The sequence below is a fragment of the Cryptotermes secundus genome, unplaced genomic scaffold (genome assembly GCF_002891405.2).
Source record: "Cryptotermes secundus unplaced genomic scaffold, Csec_1.0 scaffold825, whole genome shotgun sequence".
NCBI lineage: Eukaryota > Metazoa > Arthropoda > Insecta > Blattodea > Kalotermitidae > Cryptotermes > Cryptotermes secundus.
In genome coordinates, this window is record NW_019738888.1 from 12,706 (window position 1) to 40,701 (window position 27,996).

Sequence of the window (27,996 nt, forward strand, 5' to 3'; positions counted from 1 at the left end):
AATTTCCTGTATATATATATTCACGAGTACAATATGTTCATTCTTGAACATTACTTTACATCAAAATCATTTGTTGCTACTCATCAAGCATTTAGCAATGCATACCCTGACTGTGAAGTACTGAGTAAGGCAAGAGAATGACTGGTAACAAATTTATGGGCAGCAGAAATTAATAAGTAATGAATTTGTTTTGTTTAAATGTAAGTTGCATATATTGTTATGATATGTACTGTTTTTAAATGGTACATCTTGTACTTCTTTAATTATCAACAAATGATTTTCCCTTTTAATTTGTTGCCATGAATAGTTTCCAAATACTATGAGATATGGGGTTAAGAATTTGTCTTTTATGAACACACAAAAAGAATACAACAGTAGCTTTCAGCTCTCAGCTGAAAGTTGGTTTTGAGACCATGGCTGAAATCTCAAGTCGTGACTTCACTTGGAAAATTGCTGGACTGCTTCCATCTACATAAAAAGCAGTGAGTTTCCTAATATTTCAATCATCATGTCTCAAATGTAGCATTATGTACAGAACCCAGCATTCACAATCAGATATGAGTGAATATTCCTTTCAGATGCACTTTGTCGGGATTTTAGTTGCATTTCTCATTTATTAAAATATTTTATGGTTTCCTATGCTGCATAGTTTTGGTATCATGTCTAAGGATCCATTTCTTGAGTCATGAAGCATGGAATACTCTACTGTTCCAGCACTATCTACCTTGTTTTTCTGCCTCATTTATATAAAAAATATGCTACCATCACTAACAGTTGAAGTGTAGGGGAAGGGGCATTTTATAAGTAGAATGCTTGGCGTAAGAGATCACCAATACCTGTACATATTCATCAAATTCCCTTAATAAAATTTATCAACTACATTACCTTCTGAAAAGTTTGCACTACCATTTTACATGACATCGCAACTAAGTCCTAGGAAATATTACCATTTTATGACATACGGATTTTTATGAAGAAACATATTTGCAGGTTCCTTTAGCTCCAACAACCAAAGGCACATTTGTTCCATTCTGTACAGTATGGACAAACAAAATGTTCTAATACATGAAATGTAATTATTGAACTTTCTTTTACATGTCATCCATAAACTGAACACATTTGATAGGAGAGTATGTGTGAATGCATGTGTGCCCCGTCTGTCCATCCATTTCATCTTGGAAACTGTTGTTCAGATTCTGGTCAAAGTCAAGCAGAATACCACAAGTCTGATTTATAGAATATAACGTGCTCAATCTTACATGACATGACATACCAAACAGGTTCGCAATTTTAATGGATATGTTAAAGATCCTTAGAGAAAGGTCTGGGGCCTTTATGGTTTTAATGCACATCTACATCATTGCTGAAACTTTCTTCAGCGAATACTATTTCGCAAAGAATGTAGGTGGGAATTTGTATAATTGGTACGGACCACACCTTCCCAATATCTTGCATAGAACTGGGCAGATTTTTATAGTGAAGATTTATGGTCTTCTGGAACGTGTCTGTGTCGTCCGTAATCTTCATATTCACCGCCGTGAGAGTTTAAAATCTCAAATCTCTACTCTTCTAATACCATATTTTTCAATAAAAAAATGAGCGCAGTGCGTACAGGCACACTCTGGCTACTATTACTTATAATTATACTAGAAATACTTTAACGTATACGGATAACAAATGATTAAGACCTTCAATGATATGTTTGTTATGTTTAATTGTATCAGTGTTAGCTGCACTACACCGGTCAACTCCGAATATTCCTTTTCCGCCGTTCCTAAACGTTTAAATTTAACAGTTTAATACTATTAATCACTGGCAGTTGTAAAATGTATAGAACACATTACCACTCCATCTTCCAATACCATCACTTATCCCAGGTTTCTTCTTACTAGTGTTCTCAAACACCGGTTCTTTGCCGCATTAAAACGCAAAACCCATCTACCTCTATGCGTATAACTGTGTACCGATCGTACCGATCACCTGCCCGACCTGCCCTACTTGGAACTTGAGCGAACTTGAGGCACTTGACGCTAGGTTAGACCGGTTACACCGATTAGACGTGCAAATCAATGTCATAGATGGGAAACGTATTTTCAAGTTTGACGATTACTCGACTTTCCTGCCACCTGGTAGCGTTGTTTAACTGCCGCCATGACCAGTGTGGTGGCAGTACACGGGGGCATGGGGGCCAGGGTTAGAAGATGAAGTAGAAAGATGTAGAACATGTAGAATACGACCGCTTAACGTGTTGCCTGGTTAAGCCGCATGCTGTGGGTATAGACTTAAGAGATGGTCGGCAAGGTCATGGGATGTGGAAGCGGAGTAGCAACTGAAATGTCATTGTCATTTCATGCTGTAGAAGATTACATTAAGCCATTCATGCTTATGGTGTCTTTTTTTCACTTACAAAATCTTGTCACCATAGAAAAAAGCTAGCATGTTATAAAATGCAGCACTAGGCCTTCAGTTGTAGATGGTATCTTTGGAATGACCCAAGCAACATAAAATGTGAACGGGGGGGGGGNGGTTTCTTGAAAACGGGTGCTAGAATACTATAAGTATCAATTAGATTAGGTGGGGTATTGGACGTCATATTGTACTGAATCAGCAGATAATTATATATATTAATAATTATATATTCTATCTTCTGGAATATAGAGCCATGTAGTCTGCTCAAAGTCAACTGTTCTGCTTTCTATCTGCTTCAGGCTGGTATCTTGCTTGGCCTGAACAACGGGACAACACCAAAGACTCCTACTGTTCAAACAACGGAACCACAATGTGGAATACAATCATCTTCCTTTACAGAGAAGTATAAGGACATGAACCAAACTAGTTCTAGATTTGAACGAAAAGTTTTTTATACGTTACTTTGTAATTAGACTAATTATAATCATTTAAAATGTTTTAACAAATTTATGCACATCTTAGTAATTGTTAAAGGATATAATATTTTATATCTATGACACTGTAATAGTAGTTTCTGTATGTACTGATAATGTCCTTCTGTTGATGGTCATTCCAACTGAAACATGTAAAAGATGAACGATTAAAAAACACATATTTCAATCATTCTGGATGGCATTAATAATCTTTTATACTATTTTTTTTTCTTGGCACTACAGCCCCAGTGGGCCTAGGCCTACCTCCATGAACTTCTCCGTTCACTTTGGTTTTTCTAGATCTTACACATATGGTAGGACTCCTTGGGTGGGTGATCAGCTCATCACAAGGCCTCTACCTGTACACAAACACATAAAAAAGCACACAAATACCCATGCCGAGTGGGATTCGAACCCACGATCCCGGCTTCCAAGTGAGCGAAGACAGTGAATGCCTTAGACCGCTTGGCTACCGTGACCGGCTTTTATACTATTAAGGATCAGATTTTCATGCATAGGGGAATCATAGGTTGTCATATATAACACAAAGAGAATGTTGGCAAGATATTCTGAGTGAGCATAACTCTTCCAATGATGAAAATAATGTACAAAAGACAGCGTTTATGAGGAACTAATGTGTGATCACTTTCCATAACAAGACATATAGACATTGTTAGGCGATTTCAATGCAAAACTAGGGGCAGAAGGTATATTCAGAGACAGTTTGGAGTAACAGATTACAAAGTAAACATTGAACAATGCATTTGTTTTACGTACAATATTTCTACATTGCAACACTCGCAAATATACTGGGACTCTCCCAACAGATATGAGGCTAGATTCACATCACAAGATCAAAAGGGCAGTGAGCACATAAATGAGCAATGTAAAAAGATGACATGGATAGATTCAGTCTTCACAAGTGAAACAATGTGGTATTGGTGGTGGTGGTAGTAGTAGTAGTATCAGGTTACAAGCTCAAACTGGTTTGCAGCTTTGAAAAACTCAGCTGATACATCATTAAGGTTTGGGAGAATACCAAGTGTTGACCACTCCATTCCATGGCCCTAACACATTGTGTGTCAGATGTTACCATTTTTCACAGATGGTTTCATTCATGTGAACTGGTTTACACATGTATGTAAAAAAAAGGAAAAGATGTAGACTTACCTTACCTTCAGATGGAAGTGAATCATCAGCTTTATGCTACAGTTNAGTTTATACATGTATGTAAAAAAAAGGAAAAGATGTAGACTTACTGATGAGTAAAGTTCTCTCTGTTCAAGCATCATGCCATGAAGAAATATGGAGTGGGGAGTTAAAGCTCCATATGTTTTTAACCTTACCTTCAGATGGAAGTGAATCATCAGCTTTATGCTACAGTTGCTTAACTCCCAGGATATGTGTGCCCTTGCTATTCAACGGACAGAAGGCAGACTTGGCTTCAGATCTGGTCTGAACTCTGTGAGAAGAAAACTACCTCCGATGGACACTGAACCCCAGCAGTCTCACCCTGGACTAACCCAGCTCATAGAGATATACTGATATTCTTGTTAACCATTACTTTTATCAGAAATAATAAAAGAATCTGATGATTAAGAACAAAACCACAAATGTGGAAGGAAACTGTTTGTCACAAATATAAGTCCACATAAGCTGGTTTTGTCATACTGTACAAGTCAACCAAGGTGTAAATGTCAGTGGCTGATATGGCAGACCACTCTGTGACAAGTAGTATGAGCAGCATTAAATAAATATACCTCTAACACTGACCTATATAAAACATGGTGTCATATCTGATGCGAGGTAATAAGTTTCTCCCACATACTAATTCCTATTTGTTAGCTACTCAATGATGATTAAACCAGGCCCTGTTAACAGGTTCACCATCAATGCGATGACCCTTCTAATTTCTGTATGAATGAAAAGGGTCCATAATAAAGTTCAGTGATGTAATGAAATATACTGCCCAAGACCACACAATTTTATAAAGAAAAAAAAATAAGGCGGGGATTTGTATTGGGGCAAAACATACACAGAAACTTGGCAAATGCTCAAGAAGGTGAGGGGAGAAGTTTCACTATCTCCAAAAATTACATTGGATGATTCTGCAAGTGTTCTGTGCTTAGAACATCTATATAATACTATGAGCTGAAAAAAATAAATTCCAATTTTGCACAAATTTCTCCTCTAATAGTATTTCTGGGTAGAAATTTTCTGGAAAACAGTGAAAGGGATCATGTTCAGTATGAAGAAATGTAAAAACAAATGATCTCCTTCAACTGAAAGATGAAATAATGTTACTCATCAAATAACATACTTGATGGCTTCTAAAACTAATAAGAAAGGACTAAGAAACCAACCATATATACAGATGAGACTTAAAATCATATTTGGCTTACCAGAAGCAAGTTGTTGAAATAAGTTGTGATGGCAAAAAATATACATCGGCTCCAAGAGAAATTAAATATGGAGTACCACAGGATTCAGAGCTTGGACCATTATTACTTTTTTTTTTTACATAAATGATCTGCCTTTGAATATCAAAGAGGCGAGGATAGTTTTGTTTGCAGATGATATAAATATTTTGGTAACAGCTGAAAAGGGAAATATCCTGCAGCAAAAGATAAATAAAGTCATGAATGAGGTATATGGATGGTTCAATGCAAATAATCTTATACTGAATACTGAGAAAACAATAGCAATGGCATTTCATAATAGACAAGAAAGAGATCTGATGAAACCTCAAATCAAATTTGGCAAAATGGAGATCTATAAATGTGAAACGAAATTTCTATGTATACATGTTGGCGAGCATATGGAGTGGAAAGCACATATGATGTTCTTAAGCTCAAAACTTCATAAAGTCTGTTACATGATAAAATCCCTTAGGGATGTAACAAGTCGACAGGTTATACGGAGTATTTGCTTTGCTCACTTCCATGCTTATTTGAAGTATGGTTAAATTTTCTGGGGTAGCGACCCAAAAAGTAAAATTATATTTAAATTTCAGAAACGGATTGTTAGAATAATTAGTGGTGTGTGAGTAGATTAGCATCATGTAGATAACTTTTTAAGGATTTAAACTTACTTCACTACCTTGTATGTATATACCGTATTTACGCATGTATAGGCCGCGTGCGTGTATAGGCCGCAGCACAATTTTCAGACAGAAATTATAGAAAAAATAATTTCCTTGGAATATTATTTCAGGAGTATTACACCCTGTATTACTAATTATGAATAAAATTTTTTAAAATGAAGTGTGATTTCGGATATTTCGAATATAAGCCGCACCCCAGTTTTCCTCTTGAATTTTTGGCAAAAAATGTGTGGCCTATACATGCGTAAATACGGTATTTGGAACGGTATGCCATGTTAAACTACATTTGGAAAAGTTAGCACAAAATAACGTACAGTAGTTCATAATCACAATACATGCCAAAAGTTAAATCTCCATGCTCAGTTTTGCAGAACAAATGCCTATAAGAAAGGAGTACTGAACATGGGAATAAAATTATACAATAAAATACCAAATAAAATTATGGAGATAGAAAAAATGAGGCAGTTTAAAAAAAGTAATGAGGTCATATTTGGTACAACATACGTTTTATTCTGTAGAGGTATATATGTTAAATTAAAGATGGTATGTTTGTGAAAGGGGGGTATTTATTTTTAATTATAGAAACTGAACTATTGTATGTTTAATGTGTATGGAACGTTTTCTTATGACAGTGATTTGACGAGGAAGGAAGAATGGATTGGTTGATTGATTGATTGATTGATATGAAATGGATTGAATTGGTTACTGTGTTGGGGAATTTATGTTGTACACAATTTGTGTATGTAGTTAAATACTATAGTACTGTTGATTTTTATACAAATAATTTGACTTGTTCTATATCTGGAGGCTGTATTGCAAAATGTGGATTTCTGGAACCAATAAAAATATGAATATATGAATATGAACTTCACACCCACTACATGGTGAAAAAGTGCTTGCAACATCATAAAAGTTCCAGGTACAATGGTAAAGGGCAGTGCAGGATGAAGGGATACAGTTGTTCATGCTGATGGAGACATGCAGTTCATAGGAGGGACCAAATGATTTATGATTCAAAATCAAAACTGGACAACTACCATGGTGATATCAACAGCACAAATTATAAGAAATGGATGGAAGACCTTATTCCTAATATGTCACTTGGTAGTTCTGTTCTAACTGTTAATGAATGAGTGAATATGAACACCATATAAAAAAAGTATAAACTTCCCACTACTTCAACTCATATTATAATGTGGGTCCAAAATAATACAACTTTTGATGTGGACTTAACAAAAAATGAACTCCTGCAAAATGTCAGATTGTATAAACCGCAATCTATTTATACTTTGGACAGATCTAAGAGGAAAAGGTTTTCCTGTGTTGCAACTTCCTCCGTCATGCCACAAGTCCTATAGAACTGAAATGGAATTTATTAAAATAAAAAAAGATTCATCCACACTATATATAATGATACTGAAAGGGATAGAATGGACCTTCAGCAGGCTAAATATTTTGGAATGTATTATATGATGTTCACATTTTGTCCCTTTGTCAGCAGAGTTGGGAGAAATGCTGACACTTGTCAGTTGCAAAATAGAACCTGCTGCAACATTTCAATGCTGGTCTAATGTGAATACTTGAGCAACCTGTCGGTCTGTTCCTGTCTCATTATTTATGGGGTGAAATGCCTTTAAATGTGAATATGGGTCTAATGAAGAGGAATCTGGGGACAATGTCATTATATGCTCTCAAGGCAGTGACAGTGCAACTGACACATCTGAATGAAGTGACAGTTCAACAAACTTAGCTGACAAAGGACCTGAGATTCATGTTCTTGGATTCTGAGCTGTTCAACAAAACCACAGCTGCTTTAGTAAAGGTATGGCAATATAGCTTTACTTTCATTATCTGACCATAAGTCATCCTTCCCTTCTGCACTTCTAGTCTACAGTCCTCACAAAGTGTGTGTCAACAAAATGACATCACTCTGATGACCACGTGCATACACATCTTAGTAAGAAAATACACCACCTGAACTCTAATAATTCCTTTCAGGTAAATGTAACACTTTTAAGAGTCACTGTTTTGTGATTGTGTTATTAGTATGGCTCTGTGCATCATGCCCTAAGCACTTCTGCCTACAGATCAAGTAAATTCTCTTTTTTAAAACAAGGCAGGGGAGCAGGTAGGTTAATTGAATCTAAATTGGCTGCTTACTATAGCTTTGGAACTAAAACTGAATGAACAAAAGTTCTACGAGGAAGTATTACAAACACCAATTAGAATATTTTTGTGGCAAGTTAGATAGCAGTGGCATCATGAGGTAATGTCCATAACTTCCCAATAATAATAATTTCCTGCCTCTGCAAATGATACAGGCAATATAATAGCAAAGACTGGAGACAGGGTAATTGTCTGCAACAGGTTGCCGGTATAATGTAACAAACACAACTATTAGTTATGGCTCCTTCAACTTGTATACAAATAGGATTTCTGATTCACTTAATCCAGTGCAGTGTATGTACATATTACTTTTGTGGAAACATGTAAATGCACTTCTCAGTTCCAAACCTTACATCATATGTAAAGCATGTTGTGTGTACAGAAGTAAGTTAACAGGAAGAGACAGTAAGGGTCAAATAACATTTTAGGCATATGAAAATCTGTGTACATGTTTGTATATAAAGCATAATATCATCCAAAGGTTTACACAGCCAAATGGCAACTATACTAAGCTTTATATGCTCACATATTTTTTTAAATATCTCATGATGATGATGATGATGATGACGACGATGGTAATGACGACAACAAAGAGACTGGTTGTTCTCTTACACATAATGAATCATGTATACAAACCGGCACAACCATTTCATATAGATGTCACTAACCAAATGTTTACGGAATTTTCTCATGTTATCACCTTAGCCAAATGCAATGATGATGCAAGAAGGAAGAAGGCATCAAGTTACTAAGGTACTACCACGTTCATTCCTTAAGTTCTGAAATCAGTGGAGGGAAGGATACAAAAGTTTACAATTATTACGATATTCAAATCTCTCAAAAGTCTGCAAATATAAATTATGTTATGAATTTTTCATTACTCCAACAGACTCTTATTCAAACACTTTTATCTAAAATATACAAAAGCCTATGTTACTGGAGGTTAAGAGGACAGCTAGCATAAACAGAGTTACAGTAACAATTACCACCTCCTCAGTTCCTTCCCTCAAGTAAAATGTATACATTGACTTTCACAGAATTATATTTACATAATCACATAATTGCTAGTTACTTAACATGCATGTAGGCCTATCAAACAGTGAAGAAGTATAATACTTGCATTTAAACTGACAAAGTATGTGAACATTTTTCTTATATATGACTTTAAACTTTATATTTCCTTACTTTTCTTTTTTAAAGATGACTCCCACATATATCTAGTTTTCTGTGGCCCCATTAATTGCTCTGTTAAATTTATCTTAACTTTTAACCAATACTGAATCCCGTTACTTATTCCTCAAAATTCAAACGCTTCACCTTCATATACACACACAATATGAAACTTCACACACATACACTTTCACACATCATAAAAAGAAAAGTCAAATTTCCTGAACTCAAGTGTCAGAAACAATGAAATCAATGCAGATCAACCACCAACAACTTACATACACAAGATGATTTTGTATAATATTTCTCCAGTTTTAACAATTTCAGAATCAAAACAAAAAAGCTCAAACAAATTTTTAAACAACCAAGATTATGAAATGAAATGGGTATAATCAGTTCAAAATTGGTATTACAATCAGTATAACACCACAAAGAAAGATGAGCCAGAGGGAGAATTATGTTCCCTTGAAAAGAATGGATCAAAAAAGGATACTGTATATTCACTGTTCTTTGTAGACAACTATGGTCCATCAATCAATGAAATCACATTTCAAAATCTCACTGCACTGAAATGTAAAACTTTCCTGAAATTTACATCACACAACCAATATAGGTATTCTATTTCCATGACAAGCAGGACTCTTGGATGTATACTTCAAACATTTCAAAATTAAATAATCATTACACCTTTAAATCAACAATTAAAAATGCTAACATGATGAAAAGCACCAATGAACTTCATTATTCTGATGTAATATTACATTTTTTTCTGGTTAAACAACACAATATCTGTGCAGATGACCTACCTAAACCCAAGAAAAATGTACACTTTTACATTTGTTTGTATACTTTAATCTCTGTTAATGGTTTTGAAACTCAACATATACACGATATTTAGAACTCAAATTCATATTTATATGTATCTTCATTACATGTACTGGACTGAATGGCAGAGAAGTCTCATACACAGAAATTTATGCAATTGTACAAGACCAGTTGCAGTAACACAGACTTGGAAGCAGCTATACTTTCTGTCTGAAACTGTTCATGAATGCATGATATGTTCTTGATAACACAGTATTCCTGTAGCACTGGGGGAGCTGGGATGTCACGGTCAAAAGATGGCTGGCCAGTCACGAGAGTCTAAATCTCTCAAATTCACGTTCAGAACTTACACAACTATTTAACAATCACTCGATTATCTCAAGAACAAGAAACTGCTTTCTTTATAATATTAGAACTGTTACAGGACCATAAAAGAAAATTAAGTGCCACTTCCGAAGTCCTCACTGAGACTGGATATATTACTACTTTGAGCAGAATTAGTTTTGGATTATCAGCATTGACCAAAACCATAGCTTGCTGCATGTTTATAATGGAGTTCTCTCTTATACTTCAAATTGTATGTTGGTGTAAGGTACTATAATCTGCTCAGAATTTAATTCTTACCTATTCCCAGTAGGATACATATTGAGCAAACAAGAATCAAAGGAAAGACAAGAACCGGCGAGAAAATTTCTTTTCCAAAATTCATAAATATGGAATGTCACAAAAAAAACGTAACACTTGGCCATTGTTTATACAGTATTCTACATATTTTATTTTCCTCCACTGTGAATAAAAGAACTTCATGCATTCAATCCAAAGTATTCTGGTCAATAAAACTATTAAACATTAGTCTATGAAACACAACTACTACTAATTGCACAAAGCAATTTCTTATTCTTCAAGATTCTTGCTGAATAAGCTCCCACAAATCTTGTAACGTACGAAAAATATTGTATACAATGGCCAGCATTCCACTTGGGAAGGAAGCACTTTGTGTATAGTTTCAATAATCAAGTTATTGTGATACCACTTCAACATAATTTGCTGGGTACAGGCCCACACGTCCATCCTTCCTGCCTTTGCACCATCCCTGTTCATCTTCATCTTCCAGCTTCTCAAATACGTCTCCTGTAAAGGAAAAAATACTAGTTTCTACATAACATACTAGTTGTAATAAAGCAACAGAATTGTGGGGGGGGGGACTACTTTGATAATTTATATTGGCTGCTGTCATAAGAACTACAAATTAATGTTTCAAATAATAATTACTCATGACAACATTAACCCTACAGTGAGACCACATGTTGCAATTTTTTATGCATAGGTAACCTGTACTCCCAATATTATCAGCAACCAGCTAGCTAGTCCTGAGAGTTATGTTTTAACACTCACCAACTTGCCATTTGACTGAAAAATAAGAAATAATGGTAGCCCTGAAGAAATTTAAGCTCTCAACACAATGAAGCACTGCACATGGAGAATATTTCTGATTTTAAGTGCACGAAGTGATTATTTTCACATTATTTTAAAAAGCATCTTTCACTTACTAGGTGGCAGAGAGGGGACAAGGGTGGAATGTTAACTAGAAACACATGAAGAGATGAGGCAGTCTACACGTAACTGCAACTTCAATCTCTAGGCTACAGCACAGCAATTATCTGCTAAGTGCATAATGAAAAGTCTGACTGTATTAAGGTTCTGACAGTAACTTAGACCAATACAGATTTTACAGGGAGGATTTTTACTCACTTGACGAATTCACGGTGACCAGCGCGCTGCCTGTCGTGATGCGCTTATGGATTTTGCTGCTGAATCAGCCCATAACATTTGGAATGAATGGACATAATTAACTTGTAGACCGCTTCATGGCATTATGTTTCACAGTGAGCAGTGTGGTGCACGTGTGGGAGTTTGTTTATGACTTGTCAGCAGTACACAGCAGTTTTCAGCTCCATTAGCCATTTATTCTCAGCTTCAGTTAGTGAGCAGTGTGGTATGTCATGGTGCTCTGTACTTTAGAGCAACATGTATTTCTGTATGACAACTATGAGAAATATGGATCTGCTAGAAAGTGTCGGCAAAAATTTTGACATAAATTTCATGATGACATAATTCCCAGCAGACAAATAAATCACAATCTATATTAATAAAAACGTAAATGTTGGTTTGTTACCCTTCGAAGATCTCCGAAAGTTCTTCACCGATTGCTTTGAAATTTTGATACAACGTTGCATTCGAACATGCGTGTGTTTTTATATACCTATTATATAGATGTCACACCTGTGACAGGTAAAACAGGTAAAAACCTGTCACATGTTTGAAATCCAGGAGTCACTTACATAGTAATGCTAGAACAGACCGTTGCATAGGATAAGAGGTTCCGTTGCATAACAACGGATGAAACCAGAAAGTATACTTCCATGGAAATGCAATAACAGTGGGCCATTGAATAGGAATTGCCGAAACAACAAATGCGTTTCCCCGGAGATGAGAGGATAAGTGGTTCCATTGCGTAACAACAGATGAAACCAAACACTTCTACAAGGTGTTCTGTCATCAATCGAATACCAACAGATCGTTGCTGTTGCATAGGAATTGCCGAAACAACAAACACGATTCCCCAGAGATGAGAGGATAAGTGGTTCCACTGTGTAACAATGGATGAAACCAAACACTTCTACAAGGTGTTCTGTTGTCCATCAAATACCAACAGAATGTTGCCGTTGCATAGGAATTGCCGAAACAACAAACGCATTTCCCCGGAGATGAGAGGATAAGTGGTTCCGTTGCATAACAACGGATGAAACCAAACACTTCTACAAGGTGTTCTGTCGTCCAGTGAATACCAACAGATTGCTGCCTAGGAATAACCGCGGCAATGAGCACAGAACACGTGAAATCGAACACTGGGCGAAAGTGCCCTCTATTGCGTCCGAAACCAGGTTATAACAATCCAGCTCCGAGGAGTTTTTTGGTGATACTGGACGTGATAATAATTGTACTCGCTGGTGTAAAAGTGAGCATTCAATAACTTATTCACTGAATCCGAGACGTTCGTGGAAGTTATTTGTTGCACTGCATAGGAGACACGTGACCAAAACAACATTACATAGGTAACACGTGACATGTTTTTATTATCAAAGTACATGTAAATAATGCAACAATTTAAAAGACATCNATCCAGCTCCGAGGAGTTTTTTGGTGATACTGGACGTGATAATAATTGTACTCGCTGGTGTAAAAGTGAGCATTCAATAACTTATTCACTGAATCCGAGACGTTCGTGGAAGTTATTTGTTGCACTGCATAGGAGACACGTGACCAAAACAACATTACATAGGTAACACGTGACATGTTTTTATTATCAAAGTACATGTAAATAATGCAACAATTTAAAAGACATCAAGAATATGTCACTCACTAAAAATGTATTTTAAGACTTTATGATGTTAAAATCATGTGTGACATATGTCACACCTGTGACAGGTTGGTTGGTTGTTAAAATATTAATTGTACTCAATATTAATATACTGTAACGTGTTATACGTCGTTCATTTCGTGAGTATAGTTTATTTTTCATTGTTTTTCATTTCGTTTTCTTAACTGTTCTCCTTATTTTTCAGTGCAATTGGCGGTGGGAGTGAGCTGTGTCGATTGATCTGCGTTTGAATTGAAATATTTCGTTAGTATTTTTTATTTTTTTTTGTTCCTTCGTTTTCCAGGTTGTGTTCTTTCCTTTTTTAATGTTTTGCAATTTTATATGTTTTTGTTATAACTTTCTTTCTTCTTCTTCAGTGCAATCGATCTGCTTTAGTTCATCCAAATAATGCCTCGCAGAAGATCAAACTTAGGTCGTCGTACTCGCGGAGTGGAAGCAAGACGTCGAGTAATTGCAAATCAAACTGGGGAAGAACGGGCAAACAAGCGAATGAGACAAAGAATGGCTCAAATACATGCTGAGGAAGCAACAGAGCGACGTGCAGCCAGACTTGAGGACGAACAGTTGCGAGCACGTCGATCGCATTCTGCAGCCTCAGATCTGCTTCGTTCTCAACAGAATGAACTTCCATGGAAACTCAATAACAGTTGCATACGAACTGCCGAAACAACAAACACGTTTCCCCGGAGATTAAAGGAAAAGAGGTTCCGTTGCATAACAATGGATGAAACTGGAAGTATACTTCCATGGAAACGCAATAACAGTGGGCCGTTGCATAGGAATTGCCGAAACAACAAACACATTTCCCCGGAGATGAGAGGATAAGAGGTTCCGTTTCGTAACAAAGGATGAAACCAAACACTTCTACAGGGTGTTCTGTGCTAGCATTTCCTAAGCAACAGATGAAACTAACTCTTCGATAAGGTATTCCCTATCCCGTGTGAACGCTGGCTATATGTATAAGAGAGTGTAGCTCCGGCGACTGTTCAGTATCACGAGTGTCTCGAGTACCACGAGGTCACAAGTATAACAAGAGATTCCGAGTGAAATCACAGCAGAAATCCTGAGTTTGCACTCAGAGTTCTGGATTTGACTCTGGCAGGGTTTCCTTGGTGATAGACAACAGAGGCTGTGTCGATTTGTGGCCAGGTACAGCTAGTTTGGTAAATAAACTTAGAACAATGGGACTCTTAACAGACAAGAAACAAAACATAAGCACCAAGTGCTTACCGAGAAGTTACATGACACAGGGGCCAGACTTAAACATACACCTAGAAAATCACTGAAATGTCTAGCACAAGAGAATGGAGTGTGACAAGTCTAGTGGAAGAAGGAATGTTGCGCCTATGTTTTTTAATGAAACAATTAATTGCAAAAAATATCTACATGTAGAGAGGATGACATTTTGAACCCCTCCTGTGATCTGTGAATTGTTAACTACTTCATTCTGAATGTTATTGGTTATCGGCCATGCTGATTCATTGGCAAAATATGCATGTTCCTTGTGGCCGGCAGTGCACCAGTCACTATGAATTTGTCAAGTGAGTAAAAATCATCCCTTTAGAAGTGACAGACACAGCCTCTTTCATACAATATTACAGTGTTTCACTTAATACATAATAAAATTCATTCTTATCACTATTTTTCATAATAGCTAGGATTTATAAATTTGGTTTACATTTTTATTTATATAGATGACTGCTAAGGTATGGTTCAGAAGCCAATCAAGTCTTACTCCATATGGAGACAATTCACGCACCTTGTCTAAAGCTAAGTTCATCAGACTCTGCTCCTTCGTAGTCATACAGTGCTTTGACAGGAACACCCGGCTCTCCTGTGTCCACTAGAGCTTCTCCACCCTCCTCATCCCATTCTTCTTCCTCAAATGGGTTTGCTTCAGATCGTGTCCCATTCCTGCAAATGATGATAAAAGCAGACATACAGTAACTCATGTTTATATCTCTGAATTATGATCAAATCAGCTGACACCCACTATGGGTCAGCAAGAGCCTTATTAAAAGAGGTGACAACAGTTTCAGAATTTCAAACAAAAATAATAAACAACAATATTGATAGGAACTCTCAATTTTAGTTCATAAACTGAAGCGTAACTCACAGCGCTTCATATTGCATAAAACAAAAGTGCAAAGGTTATGTCACATCACAACCATTCTTTCCAGAATTGGGCCTACTGTTACCGTTAAAACACATACAGAACATTAATAACCAATCAGTTCCCTCAGAGCTTCACATAATGATTTAGGTGTTGTCCATTATATTTGTTTCAGTAATATGTATCAGTGATGCTTTACTGTTACTTGCAGCATAAACACATAATACTGTGACATGATGGCTAGAAGTCAGAATAATGGGTCCAGAAGTCATCCGTTTCCAGACAGTGGTGTAGTAAACATGTTTTCATGGGAACCAAAACATGCTCCCATGTCAACAATACCCGGGACATCACTAGGCAATAGCCCACTTAACATGTAACTCAACAATAGAAGAATTCTTGGAAGCAGTATTTTCTATGTGGTCCATGCTGAGGTTGTATATATAATGAGGACGCCAGCCAAGGTGTCTCTCATTCGATCTTGGGTTTTGGCACCAAAAATGTTGTGAAATAAGACCTCGAGATGTATTCTTGTGACATCATTTTATTACTAAACACTGTCCCTACAGTTCAATGTAACTATAACATAAAATGTTGAACAAGTCATTTCACAACTCTCACTAGACTGAAGAACTGTCCATCTCTCCATGCTGGCTAACCACTGGCTTCTGTCTACACCACTCAATTATCTTCTTATATAACCTAGAGTCTGACCTATGGAAAACATGTCACTGTCCGTATTGTTGTAGGCTTTTCCTAGCACCGGCTGTTTACTCAGCTATTGCTAGGCAGTGAATGCTTTCTAGCTTGCAACTGGCTAGCACAGGATCCACTGTTGTAGACCTTACATAGTAATGACGGTTTACTAGCTGTTGCTAAGCAATGATAACACGCAACAACTAGTAGAGCAAACACTATGCAGTCATGGATCAAAGTCAAGGAATTAAAGGGGAAAGAAGTCTCAATTCCTAACATCCTCTCCACCCTGGTCAATCCAAAGGAATGACCAGCTGCACTGGATGCCTGATTCTTGTTTTGTCCGGTTGTTGAAGGATAACAGTTCGGATCTGGTTGTCTCTTCCTGGACACAGTTCTTCAATCCTAGTCTTCTTCCACATGTGCCTTGGCTCGCTAACACCACAAGTTTCCTCACGTTCTGCATGACGTTGCTAAGAGATGTAATCGCACCAGAAGTTTCCTTGATAACTTGTGTGGGAGTGCTTGAGTTGTACAACACCAGAAGTTTCCACCAGCCTCCCCACCAAGCCGCATTTGCCACAATAAATTTCCAATGTATTCCGTTCTGCGCAAGGTGTTGCGATTGACTAGCACATGATCCACTGTTGTAGACCTTACATGGAAATGACTGTTTACTAGCCGCTGCTAAGCAATGATAACATGCAACAACTAGTAGAGCAAACTCTACGCAGTCATGGATCATAAGTCAAATAATTAAAGGGGAAAGAAATCTCAATTCCTAACACTGAGGTTGTATAATGAAGACACCAGCTAAGTCCACAGTCATGAATTGGAAGTCAACAGTTAGGGTCTTGAGGTGCATTATCAGACACTGTTACCAATCAATGACCAGTGAAGACATGGTACTTACAGAAGTGATCTACAGTGAGTGTAGCTTAGTGACAGTGTTAAAGTTATTTGAGTTACAAGTTGTAGGTGTTCAATAAGTTTAACTATTAATCCAAACCAAGTGTCTAGTCAATAACATGTGACAATATCATTTCATATCTTTGACAATTCTAATGGGTCACTATCACTGGGACAACATATTTACTTATAATAATTCTTTGTTGAATTTGAGGTTCTTATAGTGGACAGTATGAAGATATAACACCATCGAGTGCCTTCTACCTGCTTCAAGCATGGTTTCTTGCTTGGCTTACTCTTCAACCCTGAAGATTGAGGATGCTCCTCCAAAATGCCAGATGACTTTCACCAGAGTACATGGCATTATATCCCATGAGAGAGCGCTGTATAATTATTCTTGGTTGACAAAGAATCAACTGAACTGCCTTGTGTGGATTCTGACTTCCAATTCATGATAAATAAACTTTATAATCAATAGGCTAATAAAACTGGGTTATCGGAAATACTGGTGTTCACATATCCATATTATTATTATTGCTTAATTAACTAAGCTCTACTAATTAATACAGATTAATAATAAGTTAAAAGTATTAAGTTTTAGACACCGGTAAGTCATCCATAATGAGAAACATTTATGAACCCCACACACAAGTCTACTATACTTTTATGGTGGCTTTTGTATGCTCAGTTCATTCATGCTGAATAACTAAAGTACCTAAATGCAAGCATATATATATATATTTTTTTAATTATGATTGCCATGTCTTTGATAACAATAACTATCACAAGCTAATCTGACTGCTAATGTTATGATAGTGATGGATGAATTATGTTCACTTTTCTCCTTGGCTGCCTATTCTATCCACCTAGTCTACCAGTCTGATAGAAGTAATTTCAATTGTTGCGAGATTGAATGTACCTAAGTCATTGTCTGATTGTCAAGTAAAAAGTGCCAAAAGAAGAGTACCAGGGAAAGACAGCAGGTAACCTCATCAATGATCTCATATTGAGAAAAAATCTGCAAGCCATGCAGTGGTAACTGAACACGATTCAATTCAATTTATTTCAGTTCAAGCAGATCCAGATACAGGTTGGTAAATAATATTCACAAACCATTGGATATAGAATGAGTCACATATCAGAACAAATGTTCCAATTAATCATTGGAACTAGTCAAGGTAAACATAATATGAAATATAAATAACACAGTCATTGAACACAACTGAATATAATTACAATAAAATTTAAATGCTAAATGAAAAAACATATTAACCATTCAGAACAATAAAATTCCTCCAAGAAAAAAGCAGTCTTCTGGGATTTGGCACCGTGTATATGTGGTGTTAACCGACGTTTTGGAGGAATGTATCGCCTCCATCTTCAGGGTAGAAGAAAAAGTATAAGAAATCTGCAAGCGACAAGACCGTGAGAACGGTAAAAGCAGACCCAGTCTGCCACCCAGACCCAGATGGAGGCGATACGTTCCTCCAAAACGTCAGTTAACACCACATATACACGGTGCCAAATCCCAGAAGACTGCTTTCTTCATAGTCACCACTGTGAAAGCCTCAAATCTTACATAAAATTCCTCCAGTTTATAAAAACAATGTGAAACCAAATATCTTCTTAAGGAACTCTAAAAGTTTTAGGCGTCTGTACAAGCTCCTTAAATTCAGGTAGTAATTTATTAAAAATTCTAATACCAGTATAGTAAATGCCATTTTGATACAATGTCAAGGAGGATGTAGGAGGATATAAATTATTGCTATGCCTGGTCTACACATTATGCCTATCATAATTAGTAATACAGAAATTTCTATTCTTTAAAACAAACAACAAAATTGAAAATATGTATTGAGATTTCAGTGGTAAGATTTCTAACTGTCTAAACAGATCCCTACATGAGGACCTATTTCCATGCCCTGTCATTAAGCGAACAACTCTTTTTTATAACATAAAAATGGCTATTACTGCATAATCAATAGAATGACTAAACAGATTATAATGAACACCATGCTATAAATCTGTGGAATGTTAAAAATATGATATTCTGTAACACAAATTCAGGCTGAAAATGTGTGTGGGAACAACTTAAATGATGCACAATTCAGAATTCATCGAACATAACAGATAGCTTACGTAATTGCTTGTGTTCTGTTTGCCCTTTCTGCATTCTCTTTTGGCTTCCCTTCCATTTTTGTTTCTGATGTTGCGTCTGTAATTATCACCCTTGATGCAGGCTTTCTTGCTACTTTATTGTTAACTGGGGGAAATTCCTGGAACAGCACACCATGTATTATCATTACTGTGCTTATAAAACAAATTGTTTTTCTTAATCACTTAATTACCATAGACAGTACATTATAATTTTGTATTTTCATCTTTAATCTTCTATATATTTAACTTGTTTTTGCAAGGATTTAAGACACTAATATATATACACGTATATACTAAATGTAATTAGCAAGCAGCTTATTATGGTAAAGAGAACTGCCATATCTTATACTGACAGAATAGCACAATATGAAAATGCCACATTCAAATTCATAATTTTGAGGGAGGTGGGACCATTTGAATCCATTCTGTCCATATCCATTCAGTTCATTATTTTCTACCCTCCAATCATTTGATGATATTCAGTCAAGAGTTACTGTTATCAATCATCAAATAAATTATAGAGAAGCCCACATGTCATACGTATTGGTTAGGACCTTCTAATTTTAATATATTGTGACATGTTGCGCAAAGCCGAGNCCAGCGAGTTGTACTGTAACAGTCGCCGAGTCGAGTTGTACTGAGTCAATCAGTGAGTCCTGGAGCTACCGCCGAGTTAGCCAGCAACTAGTCAGTTGTATTCTGGCATTTGGAGTGTACTAATTGTGATACTGCAGATAGCAGTAACCGTAAATCTGTAATTTGGGTGATTGTAAGTGCGAATGTGAAATAAAATTCGCTACATCGAATACATCGTGAAGTTATTTGTCGCGATATACGCCCGATACGCGACAATATTTAGGATGATCATAAAGTAACATTACTGAACTTCCCCCTTTATTCACGATTTCACTGTAACCTGTCACTGTCCCTGATGCTAAGGCAGCAAAATTTTCTGATATGCCAGAAATATTTTCCTTTGCTGGAAGAACTGCAGTCACTCACATTCAATGTAAAACTAACAAGTCAAAGGATAAACAACCAGTTCTACTAAAAACACCTATCAAAAAACACTTATTTAATCTAACTGAATAAAGATGAATGTTTTGCCACAATAACATATATCAATTTTTCATATAAGGAGTGTGAAAACTGGAAAACAAGAAAACAAGGTGGGATAAACCCAATTGGTAGTTTGAAAATCATCTAAGTACACAGATTTATCCAAAAGTATTTCAAAAGTATTACATAAATTTTATAAAAACAGATTTTTATGGTTTTCCTCGGTCTTATTACTTTTAGCTCTTATCAGTTCTATTACATTATGATAATTCCTCTAATAATGTTTAATCCCTCTTTATGATCAAACAAACATGGGATGCTATTATATTTATTATTAATGGGGAAAAATATTAAATAAATACTGACTTGCAGCTTTAACTATAAGAATGCTGAAAATTGCAACTGTACAACTACTGCCGTACATCACAATAATCACGCCACATGCAACATTAACACAGAGACAGCAAAACATACAATACCTGATCCACTTACGTATGAACTTTCATGTTTTCTTCATATTCTATTCTGTTATTACACTTCACATGAAAGTATAAAATATATGCTAGTTATCAAATCCCCAAAATTGTAAATCCCTTTCATAATATATATTTATTTATTTATTTTTTTCTTCCCTTGGCACTACAGCCCCAGTGGGCCTAGGCCTACCTCCATGAACTCCGTTCACTTCGGTTTTTCTTGATCTTACACATACGGTAGGACTCCTTGGGCGAGTGATCAGCTTGTCGCAAGGCCTCTACCTGTACACAAACACAGAAAAACGCACACAAACATCCATGCCCTGAGTGGGATTCGAACCCACGATCCTGGCTTCCGAGCGAGCGAAGACAGTGCATGCCTTAGACTGCTTGGCTACTGTGACTGGCATATAATCTTCTTACACATCCATAATATCATACAATAACAAACAACACTTTCCATAAAGACCAGCCAGCAATATCTCCTTAAGACTGATATCTTAGGGTGAATCTTTATGTGACAGTTATCACAAGGAGTGTGTCAGATATCTCTAGAGAAATGCCAGTATATCCAAGACACTTGCACAAATTCCGCCAAGAACCCTCAACATTTCTATATGGTCTGGTCAAACTGTCTTGTGAAGGCATATGAATCAAAATATGTCTCACTGAATATTAGGTGTAAGCAGTTTGCAACAGATGGAATCAAAAGAAATATTAACAACCTGTGGCGCCACTTAAGCATCAATTCAACAGTGAACTGAGATGGACTGTGAGATAAAGCCTGGGCTAGGAAATAATGCAAAATACATGTGCTAAAATCATCTCACATTCAGTGACTCATGTTTTTATAAACAAGCTGAAATGTGTAAAGAATGCATGCCCTTTTGATTTCCTGACAAGAACTATTGACAGACGCACTATATGGAAAGAACCATAAGGGTTAGATTTTTAATTGTATAATTCTTGGAAGATAAGGATGGTTAAGTGTAACATTCTATATCAAAGTGGAATAATAATATTTTGCCTCTCTGGCAACAATAAGACAGTACTAGTTTCCTATACATTTTCCTTGTATTATGCCCACTATTGTATTTGAAGACAATCTTCTTACCTCAAAAGGTTGTGATATGTACTGTGTCAATAATTCTGAACATTTTTGTATTTAATAACCTCTATAAGAAACTTTAAGACAGGTTATCTAATTGACATCTTCAAAGTTGAACTGAATATATATATCAACAAATTATTTAAGCAGATATTTTGCATGTTGAAAGGGGGTATACATGGTAGCGTAGTTTGTTGAGTCACTATGCTACAAGCCAGAAAGTCACGGGTTCAAGTCTCGATGAAGTCACTGGATTTTTTTCAATTGACCTAATCCTTCCAGTCACACTATGGCCCTGGGGTCGACTCAGCCTCTAACAGAAATGAGTACCAGGAATTAATTAAATAATTTTCCTGGGGAGTAAAGCGTGGCTGGAGTGTGGGGCTGACAACCTTACCGCAATCTTTGAACCGATTGTGTAGATAATGTGGGACCCTCAACATCTCATAACCCTATGGGCCTTCACAGCCTGTTAAAGGGATAGCTTTACTTTTTACTTACTTTTTCCCATGTTGAAGTGTGTATACATTTTTCTGGGCCCCTCTGTATATAAGAAGAAATATCATCACAGGACCTTGAACTTGTATCACTGACATATGTAAACTCTCTTGGTATTTACATTTACAACAATATTTTGACTTTTCTCTTAGCTAGATTTCTGATAATTCTCTGAAACGTTGAAAAATCATTCCACACTGACATGGCTGATCCCCCAAGAAGACCTTCATTGAATTCAGTGGCATCTTAATTCAAAACTTTTTTGTAATTTTCTTAAATGCTTTACTAGTGTCCATACTGGTGATCATTGAGTAATAATGGAGGAAACAACTGCAGAGAATGCACAAAATCTTCCGAGATCTACAGACCTTTCTCTGGGGAATCCCTGTTCAGATATACTCCCTCAACCCATAAGGAAACTACTTCAGAAGTTCAAACAAACTGAATAGGAAAACATGTTTGTGCCCACTAAATAGGTCTGTTTTCTTGTGTTGACATGTACTGTAATATATTTTTAAATGCCCTGCAGAATGACATCTCTGAAATTTTTATCCGAACTTAAATCAGAAGGTTGAGTTCACAACATTCACATATTTAACAAAAATGCATTTAAACACTTTTTTACAAAAATACTGTAAAAGAGCATAGAAAGGCCAGTTACATGCAAATCCTCTCCAACAGGGCGCTGATTGATGAGCATGATTCCTGGGATAGCGTCCTTTGACCTGCCCTTGGCAATATCCCTGAACTCCTCTGTGTATTCCTGTGGGTGGGAACAAACACACAACATGCAATCAACACTGCATATTCCTACCTGCCTCCACTTGATTTTCTTTAAGTTTTGCATCACACTAAACACAGGCTACATCTTCATGCTACAGCTACATTTTAAACTAAATTCATACACCAACTTCAAATGTAATCAGTGATAGTGATGAAATAAATGAAAGCTTGAATCATTTGTAGAATATACTGTTTGCAAGCAAGTTACAATTTTGCAATGGATTCTACTCAAATATAAACCTATCCCCATTCTGCATTATCCAATAAATGTCTCTAATGATTGAACAAATATGGTTAATTCCTCATCAAGAAAGATGACTAGGAATGAAAGTGAAATCTTCAAAAACACAAATACAAATTTATGCAAAAGCACTACATACTTTTTCTTATATGCAACTGATTTTGACTGTTACCTTGGAAATTAAATCAACTTATGCAGGGTACACTATTATTGAATGCTGATTACCAAACAATTAAGTCTAATTGGTAATGCTGGTTTTGAGAAAAATGACATTTCAATTTGGGACCTTAGATACTAAATATGCTGTTTTATTTATGAAGATATTTCCATAAATAAAAATGTAATTGAAACTATTAAAGTAATTTTTTTTAAATTGTCATTTTGTGTTTTTGAGCACACTTGATGGGGCTCTATTTTTTGAGCTGGAATGTTCAAATTCATTGGGCACTGACTTAGATGGAAAAATGAATAACAAATTTGGACAAAATCTATTCAACTGTTCAGGTGCTAGTGAGTCATACAAACAGATGGCATTCCAGAAACAACTTATTCATATTCAGGGAGCTCAATATGAGTAAATCTGTCAAATCTCAAGATCAGTCTTTTCACAATCATGGCACTTTCTCATACACGCTATGTATATGAGCAAATAAAAAAGGAAAACTAGCTATGAATATTTCAGTATCTTCAATGAGAAATATAGAGAAAATTCAGGATACTCTACTGTAATTTATTGCAGTGTACATCACTTTGTCACACTTATTACTGTATTTCCTATTACGATTCTACTGAGCAAGCAAGATGGAAAATTTAATTCTTTCCTTTTATATTTATACAAGTTACATGGAAACTTAAAAACTCAGCTAGTTATGCATGACACTGAATGATATACGTAGTGACGATCCAAAGTTACTGGTACAGTGAGACATGATGCAAGTTTTGTTACATACATTCATGCTTGTAAGTTTATAATCAAAATCAGCAGTGACAAAACATTAATAAAGTCAAGAGATTAATGCCCAAATGACTTTCTGAACCCTTTCATTCAGTGACCAGTAAATATGTCCCATTTCATTAAAAGAAGCAATAATAATTAAATAAGAAAGTCAAAACTGAAATTCAGAGCAGAAGGGTGTCATGACAGGATAAATTTTTCCAATGTCAAAAAGAATGCAAGATCCAAATTTATATTTCTCCCAAGTTATGGAGATATGATAGGCTTAAACTTATTCCAAGAAAAAGTCACAATATCATATTAGTGACAACCAAACATAAAATGAGATTACATTTCAATTACCTTTTAATTCTAAACAATATTCCTGTCTTCTAAATTATATATACACATCAGATTTTCATATGCATATTAATCTGTCACTGACAGGAAGAAAGAGGCCATGTGTTTCATGTCCTACTTTAGAGTCAGTATTTCAGCGATGAAAATTTGGGTAACTAATTTCATAATTAAATGTATTGTCACTGCATGCTATCTAATTCTGTTTTTGATTATGATGCACTACGCTTCTTATTAAAAATATAATTACACCCATGCATGCAATATACTTAAAAGAGTCACAATGCATTAATAAAATGTTGCCAGCTTTAAAGTGAAAACACATACACCACAATAACAGCCCATATAAATGCAAGCCAATCAGCATCTTTTCCCATAGTAACATGTGGCTTACCTCAAAGTATGGCCAGTTCATGGCCATGTTAACACCATGCGTATTGGACCACCATTTCAGATCTTTTTCACGGTCTGCATTATTTACTGTATGATAGAATTCTTCATAGATCTGAGGAAGACTGTAACAGAATAATGCATTCAGTTAAAATAACCCTTTCTATTCAAGGGCTTTAAAATCTACTTTTGCAAAAATTATAACCACACAAGATGGCTCAAGCAGCAATACTTCTGGCTTCTGTTCAGGAGATGCATGGTCTAGATCTTGGCTGGGGCAATGACGATCCTGAGTTTCACCACGGTTTTCCTCAGTTCCACCATTCAAGTACAGAAATAATACCTTAAATTATGCCACAGCTGTTTCCTTCCATGACATTTCCATTTCATTTCTTATTAGCATTCCATAGTCTACTAACAGTGTCATTAAACAGACTTTAAAACACTACAAAGATTACAGTTTTTCCATTGGCCTTCCTCTCATAACTTCTACTTTATATTTTATGTGGGGGTTATGTTCTAAAGTTGGCATGTAAAGCCAAAATCTTGTATAGTCAGATTAACCATGAAAATCCCTTAAACCAGCCACAAACTACATGCTTTTTGTATATACTTGTAATATGTATGTATATAATAAAGAGTAATTCACAAGTAAAATGTACAGTAATTTTATTTTTAATTACATAAACGCTAGAGACAGAGAAGGAAGAATGAAAGAATAAAAAAGGAAAATAGTAAACCTGAACACTCACCAATATCATATCTTATATCATATATTATACAAGTTAAAAATATAAAAATATATATAACAAAGTTAGCAAGATGCTGGCAAGGCAAATCACAACAAGATTCACAAGCAAAACAAAGTCCTATATCTAAATTAACAATGCTGTGCTAGGGATCAATTAATATGAATCATGTCAAACATAAATCTGGATATTCTGACGATCAGTCTTCCTCTTCCCCCAACAACACTATTTTAAGGGGGGGGGAGGGGGCTGGAAATGCCCATGGTATTTATATTTTCATTTCATTTTACTTTACTCTATTTATTATTTTTTTTGGTGAGTGCCTACAGCTGAATTTGTGTAAGTTAAATACACATATAATACTGTGATATCATTCCTTGTTAGTGCTTGCAATTCTTCCATACCCTATTCTTACTTATATTACTAAAGAAATGCAGTAACAGAAACCATGCGCTTACACTGGATCTTGCGAAATGTTGAGACATTTGTGAATATTGAACATTATATCCTTGAAGAACTGCAACCTCTGTGCTTCCATGTCTTGGCACTTATCGAATACGACGGTCATGTCTTCCATATATTTAGGGTTGTAGCCATTTATTTCATCTAAAGCCGCCTCATATTTCTCTTTAGCCTTCTGAACATCTTCTTTAGATTTCTGTACACGGTCTTGCATTTTCTTCACCTACAAGAGAATTTAAAACATAAAAAACATAAACATCTTTGATACCGTTACCACTAATAATAGGTTAATGCCACCTATTAACATGATTTTACCTCATTTTCAATATGAACACTGTAATAAAATTTGATTTGTTTCATTCTGGTCCGTCACACTAACAATATCATGAAAAGTTAAACAGTTCCATCTAGTGTGACTGGTGAAGATTTTTCTTATTGCCATTATTCATGCCCTTACATGTTTCGGTCTTCAGATACCATCATCAGGGGAACGGACACCTTTACATCAATACAGTTGGAAGTTACTATTACAATACATGTTCTGAATGTTAAAATATATACATATAATGTTAATATTATATAACTGGGTATAAAATCTAAAATTATTACAACTACAGCAGCTGTTCAATAGAATAAAATATTTGTAATTGCTTTGTTAAGATTTTATTGGAATTCATAAACCAAGTAGGTTCGTGTCATCTTTCTTATTAGTTCTCTTGACGGTGGCCGAATGAGTACTGCCTTGTTGTTCTCGAGAAGAGGGTTTTTGATGTTGTCCTGTATGTGTTTGTGGTTTGCCACAACTTCCAACTGTATTGATGTAAAGGTGTCCCTCTGACAATGGTCTCTGAAGACCGAAACATGTAAAGGCATGAATAAGAAAAATCTTCACCAGTCACACTAGATGGGAACTATTTAACTTTTCATGATAATGTAATAAAATTATATAATTTTCATCATATCAATGAATGAAAGTTAATATATACTGCATTATGGCTCATATATGCAAGCACATTCATTCGTGTACACATACTGTTTTTTCAGCTGGTGTGCATACTGTCGAACAATTGATGTACATCAGAAAACTTGTGACACATTCCAGTTTTCCAATGCATTTTATATGTAAAATGTTAACAAGCTAAAACAGAGCATAAGTACTGGCAAACATGTTTTTTGCTAATGTCATCATGACATTAGCATACAATACATATGGGAAACAAGAAATACAGACTGTTTTGGAAAGAAACCTTAAGGGAGAGCACACTTACAAGATGTCTGCATATAATGTAATTAGATTACTAATTTTGAAATTCTTATTCATCTCTCTGCTTGCAGTAAGTTGTAATCTTGCTTTAGACTCGTTTTGTATTAAATAGAAAAATGGTTCCTGCACATGACTTAATGTGATTTATTTTTATTCTAACAAGCTCCATCAAAGCAGAACCCTTTGTGAAGCCAATAAATGCTCTGCTAGTC

General features: G+C 35.8%; 1 protein-coding gene across 5 annotated transcripts in view; it reads right to left on the reverse strand.

Moving 5' to 3' along the window:
- Nucleotides 1–7,342: 7,342 nt before the first annotated feature.
- Nucleotides 7,343–27,996, reverse strand: part of LOC111871282 (protein kinase C and casein kinase substrate in neurons protein 1) — a 157,392-nt gene continuing 136,738 nt past the window's right edge. For 2 of the 5 annotated variants that reach the window (XM_023864270.2, XM_023864271.2), the window contains exons 6-11: nt 26,517–26,743; nt 25,314–25,434; nt 23,266–23,367; nt 19,446–19,582; nt 15,348–15,502; nt 7,343–11,277 (exon numbers count right to left, since the gene is read on the reverse strand). In XM_023864270.2, coding sequence (XP_023720038.1) covers nt 11,165–11,277; nt 15,348–15,502; nt 19,446–19,582; nt 23,266–23,367; nt 25,314–25,434; nt 26,517–26,743 — 855 coding nt within the window. In that variant the 3' untranslated portion in view covers nt 7,343–11,164. The remainder of the gene's footprint in view (nt 11,278–15,347; nt 15,503–19,445; nt 19,583–23,265; nt 23,368–25,313; nt 25,435–26,516; nt 26,744–27,996) is intronic. The other 3 variants (XM_023864269.2, XM_023864272.2, XM_023864274.2) reach the window with 2 other exon arrangements.